General features: G+C 42.7%; 1 protein-coding gene across 1 annotated transcript in view; it reads left to right on the top strand.

Moving 5' to 3' along the window:
- The first annotated feature begins 5,587 nt into the window (after positions 1–5,587).
- The window catches only part of PNPT1 (polyribonucleotide nucleotidyltransferase 1), a 130,898-nt gene continuing 118,925 nt past the window's right edge, over positions 5,588–17,560 (top strand). The window contains exons 1-2 of the mRNA XM_082251797.1: positions 5,588–5,797; positions 15,216–15,276. Of these exons, the coding sequence (XP_082107923.1) occupies positions 5,616–5,797; positions 15,216–15,276 (243 nt within the window). The 5' untranslated portion in view covers positions 5,588–5,615. The remainder of the gene's footprint in view (positions 5,798–15,215; positions 15,277–17,560) is intronic.

Here is a 17,560-nt window from a genome sequence, read left to right as displayed (position 1 = left end):
GACTACATCGCTAGCCTGTGACAGTGTTAATTTTGGCAGCAAATTTCAATTTAGTTTTAGTCTTAGGACTAAAATGGAATTTTAGTTTTAGTCCCATTTTAGTCTTCTGCAAGTGTTTTAGTTTTAGTTGTATTTAGTCGACTAAAAGTCCAGTTCATTTTAGTCGACTAAAACGTCCTACATTTTAGTCGAATAAAACTCATTTTACTCATCTATAATCGAATGGGTGTAGTTCAATTGTAATTTGTAATGCATTATTTAAGCATTTCTCTACAATTTCCAAACTCATTATATACTACTGCTGGTCCTGGAGTGAAAAATCTAATATGTTATTATTTATGGTATTAAGCTTTGAGCATGCACCAATTTTGGCAGCAAATTTCAATTTAGTTTTAGTTATAGTCTTTCGACTAAAATGCCATTTTAGTTTTAGTCGTATTTTAGTCATCTGAATTGTTTTAGTTTTAGTCGTATTTTAGTCTACTAAAATTGTGTTAATTTAGTGGACGAAAACGTTTTAGTCGGTTTTAGTCGACGAAATTAACGAAATTAACACTGGCCTGTGAGGCTCTAGGGAGCGAGCGCGGCCCCCCCGAAGGCGTGCTCCCGCACGCTCACGGACCCCCCCCGCGCGTGTGCCCGGCGGACCCGATGTCCACTGGTCATTCGCAATCGTCTGTTACACCGGGAGAAAGGCAGGCGGCTAATGTAAACACAGCCGCCTGTCATTCTTCCCTGTGTAAGAATGGAGATCACACGGTTCTGCTATGTAGGACCATTGATCACTGTTCTTACACATCAAGCCACATCCAATCACAGTTAGAATCACGCCCCTAGGGACACACTTAACCCCTCCCTCTCAAAAAAAGTTAACTCCTTCACTGCCAGTGTCATTTTTACAGTAACAGTGCATATGTATAGCACTGATTACTGTAGTAATGTCACTGGTAACCCCAAAAGTGTCAAAAATGTCAGTCAAGGGTCAGATCTGTCCGCCGCAATGTCGTAGTCCCGCAAAAAAAATCGCAGATCGCCGCCATTACTCTGTAAAAAAAAAAAACAACAAAAATGACAAAAATCTTTCCCTTAGTTAGTAAATGCAATAACTTTTGCGCAAACCAATAAATACGCTTTTTGCGATTTTTTTTACCAAGCATATGTAGCATAAAACAAATTGGCCTAAAATGTTAAAAAATGTTGATTTTTTAATTTTTTAGTGGGGAATTTAATATAATAAAATGTGAAAAATATTGTTATTTTTGCAAAATTGTCGCTCTTTTTTTGTTTATAGTGCAAAAAGTAAAAATCGCACAGGTGATCAAATACCATCAAAAGAAAGCTCTGTTTGTGGGAAAAAAAGGACGTCAAATTCGTTTAGGTACAGCATCACACGACCGCGCAATTGTCTGTTAAAGTCACGCAGTGCCGAATCGCAAAAAAGGCCCTGGTCAGGAAGGGGGCAAAATTCTTCCGGGGGTTAAGTGGTTAACTAATATTTTTGTATAATTCTCCTTTAAGGGGGCATGGCAGGGGGTGTGTCCTATGCCTACATACTTTTGCTAATAGGTCTCCCCCGTTCCCATCTCTAAAAGTTGGGAGGTATGCACATACAACCAGCACTACAAATGAATGGCTGTTTATAGCTGTGCTTGAATAAATGGTGGTGGGGGGTAAACATAAATGGCGTGTACATTGGCATCTACCCATACATGCGCGTCCGGGGCTCCTCTGTAATTGCACCACTTTTGTGCTCATGAGCAAGAGTGGGTAAAGTCTGATGTTTCACCTGAGCATGACTATGTTCAGCCATTTACTTGTATATGCAGCATGTGTGGCTGCTTTGGCACCAGAAAGTGCAGGGGATTTCACACCTCAGTACAGAATCTGCTAAACTTCTGTGTGCATTAGGCTTTAGCAATGCAGGACCATATCTTTTTTTTGGAGTTGGGCTTTAAATTAACCAGTTCAGGACTGCCCTATAGCAGATTTACTGCTACAGGGTGGCCCTCCTGTGCAGGATCACATATGTATCCATAAATCTGCCCTTCCGCCTGCAGGGGGCTCTCATGCTGCCGGCCGGCTGCTGCTGTGATTATTCACAGCAGAAGCCGATCTGTTGGTGCCGAGCACTGAATGTCGGCCGGCACCCACCGATCGTTGTTACAACACACAGAACAGAGATCTGCCTATGTGAACAAGGCAGATCTCCATTCTGACAGGGGGGAAGGGATGGATTCTGTGTCCCTGCAAAGCAAGGAACACAATCCATCTCTTCCCTTAGTAAAAGCAGCATACACATGTCAAAAACACTGGCTAGGCACACAGTTATCCCTTTGATTGCCCCTGAGGTTAACTCCCTCCCAGCCAGTGTCATTAGTACAGTGACAGTGCATATTTTTAGCACTGATCATGGTATTAGTGTCTCTGTTTCCCAAAAAGTGTCAAAAGTGGCAGTTAGTGTCTGATTGTCCACCGCAATATCACAGTCCCGCTATAAGTCGCTGATCGCTGCCATTACTAGCATAAACATAAATAAATAAATATATAAAAATTCCATAAATATATAGTTTCTAGACTCTATAAATTTTGCACAAACCAATCAATATATATATTTAGATTTTTTTTATTTTTTAACAAAATTGTAGAAAAATAACATATTGGCCTAAATTTTTTGAAGAAAATTTATTTTTTAAAAAAAAATTATTGGATATGTTTTATAGCAGAAAGTAAAAAATTATATATTTTTTCAAAATCGTCTGCCTTTTTTTTTATATCGAAAAACGAAAAACCTAAAAATAAATAGCTGATCTCCCGTGCTATTTAATACGATACCAGAATATATGCCATGGCTTTAAAATTAAACCAATAAATCACAAGTGAAAAAACACATAAATAAATTGATAACAAATATGTGCAACACCAGCAGCGCAATGAGCCACTGATATAACAATATAGTGACTCTAAAATTGTGAAAATATGTGAAAGATAAATGTAAATATATATATATATATATATATATATATATATATATATATATATATATATATACACAAAAACAAGGGAGGGCGTGGCTATGCGGCAACCGGACTGACAGTAATCTGAACGAGAGACGATTCCCATATGATATGCAGCCAGCGTGGAGGTGGTGAGATCTCAGGGTGATCGATCCTTTCGGTCAATATATATCTATGAAGCTTGTACTATGTGAGTGGTTTGTAGCAGATTTAAATAAATGTTTGAGTGGTAACATTATCACACACATGGGAGTGGGGTGTGTTGTCACACAGTGGTGGTGGAGTTTTGTGGTGATGTATTGAATCAGCATTCACTGGTTGCACTGTGTATTCAATCAACATTCACTGGACTCACTATTAGTTGGAAACTTTATGTGCTCACTAGAATTATTAGTTTTTTATATGTATATATTTACATAGTTTTTTTTCACATTTTTTCACAATTTAAGGCTCGGTTCACACTGATGCGATGCGGGAAGGCTGCGAACTCGCAGCCTGTTCCCGCATCGCACACGCACCCCCGGCAGTTCACACTGCCATATGCGATCCGCTGGGGGTGTCAATGTAATCTTAACGACATCCCCAGTTTGATTGCATATCGCAGTGCGATCGTGCAGTTCGCACAGGATCGGATCGCACAAGTGTGAACCGCTGTGCGATCCGATCCTGATGCGGCAGCAAAAATGCCTCCTGTGCGTGTTTGCTGCGGGTGCGATGCGAATTTAGCCATACAAACTGTATGGCTAAACTCGCACCGCACAGCTGATCGCATGTAATGTCGGAGCAGTGCGCTCCAACATTACATGCGAACCCCGCACACGCAGTAGTGTGAACCGGGGCTAAGAGTCACTATATTGTTATATCAGTGGCTCATTGCGCTGCTGGTGTTGCACATATTTGTTATCAATTTTATTTATTTGTTTTTTCACTTTTGGTTTATCAAAAAATAAAAATCGCACAGGTGAACAAACACCACCAAAAGAAAGCTCTATTTGTGGGAAAAAATTACATCAATTTTATTTGGGTACAGCGTCGCACGACCGCACAATTGTCACTTGATTTTTTACATTTTTTTATTTGACGTGTTTTATAGCAGAAAGTAAAAAAAATATATATTTTTTATTCAAAATTGTCGGCCTTTTTTTGTTTCTTGCGCAAAAAAAAAAAACACCAAAAGAAAGCTCTATTTGTGTGGAAAGAAATGACATAAATTTTATTTGGGTACATTGTTGCATGACCGTGCAAATGTCAGTTAAAGTAACGCAGTGCTGTATCTCAAAAAATGGCCTGGTCATAAAGGGGGGGGGGTAAAACTTAAGGATGTCAAGTGGTTAACCAACTGTCAACCGCCCGCTGCAGATATTCTGCAGCAGGCTGGCTCAGCTGCGCGAACCGCTGTACCTGTGTGGGTTTGCGGGAGCGCCGCCAGAGGTGTGCGCCCTCCCCCATTAGGTAGCAGGGAAGCTGATCAATGGGATCAATGGCCGCAATTCCCTAAGGGCCACCCACGATCGCTCCCCATGAAGAGAGAAGGACGGTCTGCTGTAGTAAACACAGCAGACCATTGTTCTCTTTGAAATGAACACAGAGCGCCTGTGATCCACCTATTTAGGAGCACAGGTCTCTGTGGTGTTGATTCCACAAGTCCCTCCCTCATACAGATAGAAAACACTCCCCTAGGCTCACACTTAACCCTTTGATCACCCCTGGGTTAACCCCTTCCCTGCCAGTGTCGTTAGAACACTAACAGTGCATATTTATAGCACTGATTTCTGTGGTAATGTCACTGGTTCCCCCAAAAGTGTCAAAAATGTCAGTTAGGGGTCTGATCTGTCCGCCACAATGTCGCAGTCCCCCTAAAAAGTGCTGATCACCTCCATTACTAGTAAAAAAAATAAATAAATAAATAAAAATGACATAAATCTTACCCCTAATTTGCAGATATAACTTTTGCGCAAACCAATCAAAATACGGTTATTGTGATTTTTTTTTTTTTACCAAAAATATGTAGCAGAATACAAATTGGTCTAAAATGATGAAAAAAATTGATTTTTAATTTTTTTTTATTTTGGGGGGAATGTTATATAGCAGAAAGTGAAAAATATTGTTTTTTTTTTTTTTTTCCAGAATTGACGCTCTTTTTTTTTATTATAGCGCAAAAAATAAAAATTGCAGACGGCATCAAATACCACCAAAAGAAAGATCTGTTTGTGGGAAAAAAGGACATCAATGTCATTTAGGTACAGCGTCGCACGACCGCGCAATTGTCCGTTAAATTAACACAGTGCCAAAATGCAAAATATGGCCTGGTCAATAAGGGGGCAAATCCTTCCAGTCCAGAAGTGGTGAAGAAGATCCCTCAAAGTCAGCGATGAAAGCTCCATGCACAGTTTAGCTTTTGTTTCCATCCCATCCATTGACAGTTCACCTCTCCGCCGCCCTCTAGTGGCTGTACATGTTATCCCTGGTAGGCGGGGCAGCTCGTCATGTTACCTCTGGGACCCCTCCCACAAGTCTGAGAATCGAAACAGGAGCTTTCTTTCTGTGGGCGTGCTGACGTATCCGGCGGCTTAGCCAATAGGCATCCGCGCTGCGTGCTGGATGACAGGTGTCATGGCCGCCTCCTGGAGATGCCGGTCCGAAGTAATGACCGGGCTATTGTGGAGGACGTGGGGTGCAGCCCGGTGCGGGACCCGGCGATCGGCGCTGCTGTGGCCCCGGTCACGTCTGGATAACATCAGCCGAGCAGCCAGCGGCTCAGTGTGTGTGGATGTGGGGGAGAGGTAATGTATGGAGGAGGGGGAGGGATACACGTGGGGCTCAGGACCTGTCCAGGGGGCATGCTGCTTCTTCTCCATATAATAACAGGCAGCTAGAGGGGAGAGACTGTAACTAAAGGACAAACATTTATTCTAGTTGTAGATAGAGTGGAGGGATTAGACCCCCCTCTGTCAGTTGGTATTGCTCTCTGTGCCCCCATTAGGGAGATTCACCCCCTCTCTATTTCTGTCATTATTATTGACAGCAGTGAAAGAAAATCCCACATTTTGGGTTGTCACCATAACTGTCATAGAGAAAATCTTCCAATGGGGACACTAGTTCTGGTGACAACCTTGGGAGGGATTTCCTCTCACTTCCTGTTTTGGATATGGGACAGGCAGTGAAGGGAAATCTCCCCGACGGAACACAGCAACAAAACAAAAAGGGTTTATAACCCTTCCTTACGCTATCCAAAATGGGGAAAAAAGCTGCACTTTTACTGGCCTTTCCCTGGGAACGTCCCTGGCGTTCAAAAGCAAAGAAAAAGAAAGTTTAAATTGAGGGATGAATTCATTAATGCTGGCCATTCACGGTTAGAAAATAGTTTGAAAAAAAAAAAGGTCAGATTCCTAAAGATCTGTCACTTAGGGATGGGTTCAGGCTAGGGTTGTCACCTCATCCCTTTAACCAATTCCGGACCGCCTGCCGCAGTTTTACTTCGGTACATTGACGTTAAATACTGGGGTTGTGGCAGATAGCTGGCATAACCTCTGTATTTTCTTACAGGGCGGCAGGCCTCTTTCACATAAAAGTGGTCCCAGCAGTGGATTCGCCATGGGATCACTTTTATGGGTGGCGGGTTCCCATAGACACGCTCCTAATCCTTGTGACAGCCTTCCCAGAAGGGTTGAAGCTGTTATAGCTGCACAGAGTGGGCCAACTCAATATTGAACCCTACGGACTAAGACTGGGATGCCATTAAAGTTCATGTGTGTGTAATGGCAGGCGTCCCAAATTTTCGGTAATATCATGTATATCGCAAAACAAAAATTGACGCATTTGTTAAATCATGCTTTTTAGTGAATTGGCTTCTTTTGAGATAAATAATGCATTTGTTTTTTTTTTTTTTTTACCTCCGTTAATTCATGTGATATTTATTTCTTAGTGACTGGACCCCTTTGTGCTCAGTTCACAAAGATTTAAAGGAGAACTTCAGGGTTTATAAAACAGACCTCTACTCCCCTGTATGCTGCAGCTGTCCCTGAGACCGAACTGAGTGATCACATGACTCCTGATCATTCAGTTCTCTGCCTGCTCGGAGCAGAGAGCGGTGACTGTCAGTTACCGCTCCCTGCTGTATCCCTCCAGCACTCACCATAGAGGGAGCAGGGGCACCTGACTCTGGCCCTCTTAAGCTGGATACACACTATACAATTTTCTTTAGATTTTTTTTCCTTTAGACTTACCAAAACCATAAAATATGAGGTCAAACCTAAACACTTTCAATTTTGTATGCAATCAGGCAGGCCCTTGTACTACATAGAAAAGGTAAATCTAAAAGAAATAACAAAAGTTGTATGGTGTGTATCCACCTTTTTTTTTTTTTTTTTTTTTTTTTTTTTTTTCCAACTTGTAATTTTTATTTTGTTTATCAATTCAGTAGCATATAACAACTGAGTATAACAAGAAGTCAACATGACTACATAAAACAATTACAAAGTATGTCCAATAAAGATCATGTACAACAACAATTGAATAATAACATACATTGGCAAACGTGTTGGTTTAAACTAGAAACCAGAAAAAGAAAAAGAAAAATATGGTCTCAACGGTGGGTGTAATGGAAGAGTCACATATGAGCTCCAAAAAGATAAGTTAGAGCACTTCCAGACGAGGGTATCCTTTGTATGGTATGAGTAAATCATAGGCAGGAGCTTTGCTATAAAGATTGATATATTCTCAATAGATTTGGAAACAACTACAGTGGGAAGGTAGGCAGCATTGGTTAAGGAATTTCACGTGCTTGCCGTTCAAGGGACCAGGAGGGAGAGCTGTAAAGTTTATGTGATGTCCAAACTACTATCGGGATTTCTAAGCCAATGGCTCCACCATGTGAAGAATTTTGTTAGGCTGTAGTGAGCCTTCGCAAACATGTATTCCATATGCATGTTTTGGTTTATAATAAGTATACACTGTCGCAATGTAGGCGTGTGGCGGGATTTCCAATTTCTGGCTATCGCCAATCGTGCCGCTATCAAGATGTGTGTGATGACATGGTGGAAGTCTATGTGCCAGTTATGAAGCCCCACTCCCAGTAGGGCAGTCTGCGGCTCCAATGAAATCTGTTGTCCTGTAGTTTGTTTGATGAGCGAGTCAATTGCTCTCCAGAATGCAGTGATCTCGTGGCAGTACCACCAAATATGCGATGCCGATCCGAATTGTCCACATTCCCTCCAGCAACGATTCGATTGTGTTGGGAAGATGCGTGACAATTTTTCTGGTGTGTAATACCAAAAATGGAGAATTTTAAGAGCCGATTCCCAATGTGACAAACATTTGGAGAATTTTAGAGGGTATCTCATAGCTTGGTGCCACCCTTTGGTGTCTTCCGTGAAATTTAGAAGGTGTTCCCATTTGTCCATGGAAGGAAGTTTTTGCTGATCCGATCCATTTGCCAACAGCTTATAAAAAAAGGAGATCCCTCTGCGGGATTTAGATGGTTGTAGATGGTTTTGAATAATCTGTAGTGGAAGTGGCGAGGAAGACCACAGGTTTTTTTCCAAAGAGTGCCGAATACGCAGATATTTAAAGAAGTCTTTATTTGGTATATGAGACTTGGTTTGTAGTACAGAGAAGGTGGATAGCTGGCCTTGGTTGTATAAGTCTCCAATCGAGGTTAGACCGGTAGTCACCCAAGCGTCGATCCCTAGGTCCTGACATAGTAAGGTTAAAGCTTGCAGTGGTAGTAGCTTAAGAGTTGTTGCGGAGATGCCCTGAGACATTTGTAAAATGGATTGCCAGACTCGGATAGTCGCATTAACTGAGGATAGGGGAAATTTTGACGGCTGTAATTGTAGCCATAGAGCTGCAAGCATGTGCTTAGGTGGGCAATCCAGTACTTCTTGCTCGATCTGAAGCCACCTATGTTGCTTTGAATGAGTCCACCAATATTTGGATTGGTCTAGAATAGTGGCCTTGTAATACCTTTTTATGTCAGGAGCACCCAAACCAGCTGAGCACGTTGGAGCATACAAAGTGGATCGGTGGACTCTCGGGTGTTTACCATTCCATATAAATGAGTTAAGTGTTTTTTGGAGTCTGTTCAATTGATCTTGAGTAAAAGCCAGTGGGATAGCTCTAAATAAATAAAGTATATGTGGCATGAGAGTGTATCCACCTTTAAGCCCTGTACACACGATCAGATTATCGAACGATCTGTCGGCCGATTTTTGTGTGCTAGTCTGATGTGGAAAGTGAAGAGGTTATTTTCATACGAATTTTCCTGTATGACAGAATTCTACTTCAGAAGTGATGTCATGTGTTGGATTGCTTTGTATGTGTTCTTTCTCTCTGAGCATGCATAGTCTTGCTCTTAAGATTTTTTTCAGACGAAATCTGTACTAATTAAGCGAAAATCGGATGTTGTGTTGACGTACGATAAAAAGTTTATAGCCTGCACATCCAGTTTTTGTTGTCCGAAAATCCGTAATCGGCTGTCAAAAGCACTATACTAACAATCCGAAAATCGTCAGATCATTAGTCGGGCAAAATTTTACTTCCGATATTCGTATCGTGTGTATGGACCTTTAGCCTCACACTGAGAGCCCAAGGCAAATGTCTGTGTGGATCCCGACAATATGGTCCTCGTAGGCTTCCAGAGCCTGAAGCTGGTCTCTGACTTCAGCTGACAGTAGGCAATAACTCGCTATAAGCTGACTCTGGGTGACAGAAGAGCTAAAGATGGGCATCCAAGTTTCTGCGTTAAGAACGATAATTTATACAGAGCTGAATGCAGCAGTATTGTATGTTTTAGGCCCATTTACACTGCTGCATAAACCAAAACTTAAAAAAAATCTGAGGTCCTGTGCAAGCGCTTTATTTGACACAGTACAGGTGTAAATGTTTGTATGAACATTTACATGTGTATACCTTGCAGCATACATGGACCTTATTGGTTGACCTATAAACATCAACATTGTGTGATCAGCGGCATCTCCACTGCTGATCAAAAAGGAATAAAATGTAAATGTCGGCCATGAAAAAGTAATTCATGCGGCTCTTTTGTAGAATGAGCTGAGCCTTCTGTCATTCAGAGATGGCTGGGGTCATTCTGTGCATGCATAGGTGCTGCATGGATGACTCATTCAGTGCTGACATGGCTACATAATGTTAATGTGGAGCAGTCATCCTTGAACAGCGGGGGCATTCAGTAGGGTCCCTAATGCTGTAGGCATGTAAATGGCACAAGCGTCACATGAATACAGACAGCTTTGCACACAGGATCTTGCTGCCAGTAAGAACCCAACATGAAGTCACCGCATGCACAAGCCCTTGAAGTGATTGTAAAGGATCGCCTTGTAAAACAACCCATTCAGTTTAAAAGGCTGTTACCCATATATATACATCTGGTAAAAGGCTGTCTGTGGCTTCTCTTGGTGGTGGACCTATTGGAACTTTCTCACGGGAGGAACACTTCTGGAGCACTTCTTCTTTGAGCGCTGCTTTTTTATGTGAACATTTGTATTATCCCTCACCAATAGGGTGTAGTGCTAGCAGTTCAAAATCCAGCTATTGGATATATATATATATCATTCCTGTGCTTGCTTATTATTATTTGTTCTAGCGCAATATATTGCATTTTTCTATAAGAAAATTATAAACCTTTTTTTATGTGATCACATTCCCTCTGATCTCAGCTGCATAAGAGCTGGGGGGGGGGGGGGAGAGAAGCAGCAGCACACTGAGCTTCCCAGTGAATGGCTGTGCAGCGGGGGCATGTCATGACAAGTCAGATCATCGGAGGAGAGTACACTGAGTTCCCAGCATAGCTAGAAAACGACAACGGTGTTCTCTCCTGCTTAGTGTGGTCCGTTACATAGTTACATAGTTAGTGAGGTTGAAAAAAGACATCAGTCCATCCAGTTCAACCTATGATGTGTGTGTGTGTTTGCTTTTAACCATACATTGTATACCCCTGTATGTTGTGGTCTTTAAGGTGTCCATCCAATGGTTTTTTGAAACTATCAATGCTCCCTGCTGATACGACTGCTTGTGGAAGAGAATTCCACATCCTTACCGCTCTTACAGTGAAGAACCCCTTACGCACTTTAAGGTTAAACCGCCTTTCCTCAAGTTTTAGTGAGTGGCCACGTGTCTTATTGTATTCCCTTACTCTGAATAGTTTGTTCCTTATGCTAGGGATGCCAGTACAGTATTTGTACATTGATATCATATCCCCCCTCAATTGTCTCTTCTCCAGAGAGAATAGGTTCAGTGCTTGTAGTCTTTCCTCATAGCTGATGTCCTCCATTCCCCTAATTATTTTTGTTGCCCTTCTCTGGACTTTCTCCAGTTCCAGCACATCCTTCCTGAGGACCGGTGCCCAGAACTGGACAGCATACTCCAGATGTGGCCGGACCAGAGTCTTGTAGAGTGGAAGAATAATCTCTTTATTTCTGGAGTGAATCCCCTTTTTTATACATCCCAGTATTCTGTTGGCTTTGCTTGCGGCGGCTTGGCATTGCATGCCACTGCCAAGCTTGTTGTCTACCAGTACCCCCAGGTCCCTTTCCATCCTAGACTCACCCAGAGGTTCCCCCCCTAGTGAGTAGCTTGCTTTCTGGTTTCTGGCCCCCAAGTGCATTACTTTACATTTTTCTACATTAAATCTCATCTGCCATGTAGTTGCCCACCCCGTTATTTTGTTCAGGTCTGCTTGCAAGATTTCCACATCCTGCATAGAAGATATTGGCATGCCTAGTTTAGTATCATCTGCAAATACTGAGATTGCACTAGATATCCCCTCCTCTAGATCATTTATGAATAAATTAAACAGGATTGGTCCCAGGACAGAACCCTGGGGGACCCCACTTTCCACACCCGCCCAATCCGAGTACTCCCCATTAATCACCACCCTCTGTACTCTCCCCTGGAGCCAGTTCTCTATCCAGGTACTCACCTTATGGTCCATACCTACCTTCCTTAGTTTGTACAGTAAGCGTTTGTGCGGAATGGTGTCAAAGGCCTTTGCAAAGTCCAGATACACCACATCCACAGGCTTACCTTTATCTAGGTAGCAGCTCACTTCATCATAGAAGGTTAATAGATTGGTTTGGCACGAACGATTTTTCATGAATCCATGCTGATTACTACTTATAATACCGTTTTCATTACTAAAGTCTTGTATGTGGTCCCTTATCATCCCCTCCAAAATTTTGCAGACTACTGATGTTAGGCTGACCGGCCTATAGTTACCCGGGATATATCTCGGCCCCTTTTTAAATATTGGTACCACGTTGGCTTTTTTCCAATCAGCTGGCACCATACCCGTCTGTAAACTATCCTTAAAGATCAAGAATAATGGTCTGGCAATCACCTGGCTGAGCTCATTAAGAACCCTCGGGTGCAAGCCATCCGGTCCCGGGGATTTATTTATGTTAAGTTTCTCTAGTTTAGCTCTAAGTCTATCTTCTGTTAACCATGGCGGCACTTTCTGAGGTGTATTATTGGCCTTACAAGCTGGGTTTGTGTAGCCCCCCGATTCTTTTGTGAAGACTGAAGAGAAGAAATTATTTAACACTTCCGCCTTTTCTCTGTCCTCAGTGGCCATATTTCCCTTATCATCTTTTAAGGGGCCAACGTGTTCTGGCCTCGCTTTCTTACTGTTTATATACTTAAAGAACTTCTTGGGGTTCTTTTTACTCTCCTCCGCTATATGTCTCTCGTGTTCTATTTTAGCCGCCCTGATTTCGTCTTTACATTTCTTATTACACTCTTTGTAATGCTTAAATGCTGCCAATGACCCCTCAGTCTTGTATTTTTTGAAGGCCTTTTCTTTAGCACTAATATACATTTTTATGTTGGAGTTTAGCCATCCAGGGTTTATTTTTGCTCTTTTAAATTTATTTCCCTTTGGAATGCACTGGCCAATCCCCCTGTTTAGTATGCTCTTGAAGCACTCCCATTTTTCCTCCGTGTTCTTTGTTTCCAGGGTTCTATCCCAATTGATATTTTCTAGCAGCGAGCGCAGCTTTGGGAAATTGGCTCTTTTGAAATTCAGTGTCCTTATATTACCCCTCAGCTTCCTATTACTGTAATTAATACTGAAACTTATTGACCTATGGTCACTGTTTCCTAAGTTGTCCCGTATTTCTATATCCGTGATCAGGTCTGTATCGTTGGTAATCAGTAGGTCAAGTACCGCATTGTTTCTTGTCGGTGCATTCACCATCTGACCCATAAAATTGTCCTGTAAAACATTTAGGAACTGCCTAGCCTTGGCTGAGTGCGCGGTTCCTTCTGCCCAGTCTATATCTGGATAATTAAAGTCCCCCATTATAATGACATTTCCCATCCTTGCTGCCAATCCTATCTGTAAAAGGAGGGCCGCCTCACCCTCCTCCCTCTGGTTGGGGGGTCTATAGCATACGCCCAATATTACCTTCCCCACCGTGCCTTCCCTTTGAAGCTCTACCCATAGGGATTCTGCCTCATCCATAGCTCCATTATTAATATCATCCCTCATATTTACCTGTCATGTGCCTGTTACTGAAGAGTGGCTTCTGTCTGGCCCCTCTCTACCATACAGGGCTGATTGGTGGAGTGCTGCAGAGATAGTTGTTCTTCTGGAAGGTTCTCCTCTCTCCACAGAGAAATGCTGGAGGTCTGTCAGAGGGACCATCAGGTTCTTGGTCACCTCCCTTTTCCCCTGATCTCTGTCTTGCCAGGCGGCCCGCTCTAGGAAGAGTCCTGGTGGTTCCAAACTTCTTCCATTTATGGATGATAAAGACTTCATGGCTTGGTTTGTGCTCTGACATGCACTGTTAACCGTGGGACCTTAGGCTTGATTTACACCTATGCATGTTGCTTTTGAGCGTTTCAGCAGTGCTTTTTGCTGTGCTTTCTGTGTTTTTCGGGCACACGATTTTGATATTTTTTTTTTTTAATTATTTGGCTAATTTGTTGTTGGGAAGATTAAATAATGCAAAACGCGTAAAAAACGCAGGACGTGTGTTTTTAATGTATGCCCATTGAAGTCTAATACATGCAAAATGCGGCATTTTGCAGGAAAAAAAGTCCCTGACCCTTTCCAAAACACAGAGGCACAAAAATGCATTGATGTGAATGTATTCCATAGGAACCCATGTTAAAAAAAAAAAATGAAATACGTTGCTACAGAAAGCATGAAAAAAAAACGCATTAGTGTGAATGAAGCCTTATATAGACAGATGTGTGCCTTTCTAAATCGTTTCCGATCAACTGGATTTACCGCAGGTGGACTCCAATCAATCAAGTTGTTGATCAGGATGATCAGTGCAAACAGGATGCACCTGAGCTAAATTTTGAGTGTCATGGCAAAAGCTGTGAATACTTATGTAAGAGTCGGTTCACACTGAGGCGACACGACTCCTTACTACTTCGGGATTACATTGCACCATGACTTTGTAGCGACTTGCAGGGACTTCACATAATGGAAGTCTATGCAAGTCGCTCCGATGTCGCCCCCAAGTAGTACAGGACCCTTTTTCTTAGTCGGAGTGACTTGTGTCGCTCCTATTAGAACGGGTCCTGTATCGGTCAATGGACCGCGAGGGAGCGCGACTTGTCAGGCTGACAAGTCTCCTGACAAGTCGCGCTAGTGTGACACACTGCTCACACCATGACCTCGGAGCGGCCGGCACGGACTTCATAACATTGAAGTCAATGCAGGTCGCTCCAGGTCGCCCCAAAGAAGCTCCGGACCCTTTTTCTAAGTCGGAGCGAATTGTGTCGCTCCTATTAGAACGGGTCCACAGCTTCTCTATGCCAGGCGACCTATGGCGACCTGTCAGGCTGACAAGTCGCGCTAGTGTGGACCGGGTCTTATAGTTTTTTGTTTTTATTAAATTTGCAAAGATTCCAAACAAACTAATTTTGCGTTGTCGTTATGGGGTATTATTTGTAGAATTTTGCGGAAAATAGTGAATTTAATCAATTTTGGAATAAGGCTTTAACATAAAATGTGGAAGCACTGTAAATACTTTCCGGATTCACTGTACCTACCTGTATATTAGAGAAAACCCAAATGAACACAGGAAATCTTACTGATGACATGCAGATCATTGTGCTGGTTAACAAATGACTTTGCTGCTCTAATAGCTCTATTGCACATCATATAAAGAATATCACATTGTGTAAATGTATGCTGACTTCCTAATTTTTTTTTATTTTTAATCTATACAGAAAGTTGGAAATTGCTTCTGGCAAACTTGCTCGTTTTGCAGATGGATGCGCTGTAGTGAAGGTAACCTTGCATGCTTCTAAAGACAATGAAAAGCAAAACTTTTTTTTTTTTTTTTTATAGCTGACACAGTGGGTCGATGATTAGACCCTCTGTCAAGTTTTTATTGCTGTGTGCACCTCTGCTGGGAAGATGTGTCCTCTGCATTCGACCTGCTAACTGTTGTCACAGAAAATAAGGGGAAATACAAAAGTTGTCGCCAAAGCAAGAAGTAAGGGAAAACCATCCAATTGGGTTACATTATCTGGTGTCAGCTGTTTAAAGCTGGACACACACTATACAATTTCCTTTAGATTTTTTCCTTTAGATTTACCAAAACCATATAATGAGGTCAAACCTAAATGCTTTCAAATTGTATGTCATCAGACAGGCCCTTGCACTACATAGTTGAAGGTTATGCCTCGTACACACACACCGATTGTTGGCCGACCAATCAGCCGTCTTTTGTCCAGTGCTGTCGTGTTGGTTGAAATGTGCCTAGACTGCACACAAATTTTTTCGGCCAACAACAACCAACTGCAGAAGTGATGTCATGTGATGGTTTACTTTTCGTGTGCTTTTTCTTCTCTGAGCATGCCCAGTCTTCCTCATCTGATTTTTGTCTGCCGAAATCTGTACTGACTGAGGAACAATCGGCCGTTCTGTTGACGGCCAACAAAAATTTTATAGCCTGCACACCAGATTTTATTCGGCCGAAAAGTCACAGTCGGTTGTCGGAAGCATCATACTAACAAGCCGACAATCGGCCGATCGGACGTTGGCCGAAAATTCACGGCCAACAATCGTTGCGTGTGTACGAGGCATAAATCTAAAGGAAATCAAACCACAAAAGTTGTATAGTCTGTTTCCAGCTTTAGATGGGAATCCCTCCCCACATTTATAGAGATTTCCTCTCCTTTCCTTTTTGAGTTTTCAGTACGAATATGAAATGGAAATATGAAACGGAATCCCACCACCGGGGCAGGCATCAAAAATGACTCTACCCTATTTAAAACCAAATAAAAATACTTTGGCTATACATACGCTTTAAATAATGTATGGTAGAAAAGTTCTCCTTCTGTTAGGGATGCACCGATCCGATATTCGGATCGGATATCGGCGCGGATATGGCCATTTTAGATGGATCGGTAACATTGACCGATCCACTGGCCGATCCTGTTTTTGCTTGGTAACGGCTCAGCCATCCCTTACTAGGTGCAGTAATAGTATGCGATGGGAGCCGCTACTTCCTGTATAGGTCCGGCTCACAGGCGGAGTGATATCAGATGCACTCTGCCTGTGAATGGAGGAGCCGTACACATGAAGCAGCGGCTTTGCTCTGTACTGCAGCCGCTTGCTTTGTGTGTAGCCTTGGATCAGTTTCGGTATCAGCGATTTCACAACGCCAGATATCAGTATCGGGTCCAAAAAAGTCGGATCGGTGCATCCCTACCTTCTGTTGGGGCTTGCCCAGTGCACCCTTTTCTCTGGTAGTAGCTGAAGAGCCAGATTTACCTAATCCAGCCTGTAAATCCTTAATCATCCTTTACATATTCCTTACTCTATCCCAAATCAGAACAGTAGATTTTGCCAATAGATAGCTTTCAGAGCAGTTCTTTGCCCTGTATTAAAACCATTTCAATAATTCTGTAGCTTCTGACTTCTAATAAAAGGACACTCGCCTGTCCAGGGGTCCAGCGTGTGCTCAAGCGAACTACATCTTTGATGGTGTTCAGGTCACCAGCAGGTTTAGGCCTCATGCACACTGGATGTTTTTACAGCGGCTGTTTTTGGTGTCAGACATTTTTTTTCTGCAGCCAGTAAACTCCCCAGCATGTTATCCTATGTGTCCATGCACACTTAGGCTGTTATCAGCAGTTTTTTGGCATTGGCGTTTTCTGACTGGGAAAAACCCAGAACTAGTGGGTTTTAAGAGGCGTTTTTCAGCTGTAAAAATGCTCGAACATTGATAAATGTTTAGCCACTTGCCGACTGCCTACATGGACAGTACTGCGGCAAAGTGGCTCGTCAAGATCTGGCGACGTAGACCTACGTCACCAGACTCTACCCTCTCTCGGAGGCTCGCTCCCGCTATATTCAGACACAGTGGTAGTCGGGCCAAGGGAGGAGAGGCGTTGATCACCGCCGCTCTTCCCCGATCGTCGGGGATCGAGTGAGGAAATCCGCCCGCTTGTGTAAACAAAGCAGGCGGATCTCCTATGTGACAGACAGGGACAGATTACAGAATTCAGCATAGCTGAACCTGCGATCTGTATCTGTGTCACACAACCCCCTCCCCCCCACACGC

This window comes from Pelophylax lessonae (assembly GCF_965119305.1).
Source record: "Pelophylax lessonae genome assembly, chromosome: 3".
NCBI classification, from domain to species: domain Eukaryota; kingdom Metazoa; phylum Chordata; class Amphibia; order Anura; family Ranidae; genus Pelophylax; species Pelophylax lessonae.
The sequence above is the reverse complement of the archived record's forward strand: the minus strand, read 5'-3'. Positions and strand labels throughout refer to the sequence as shown.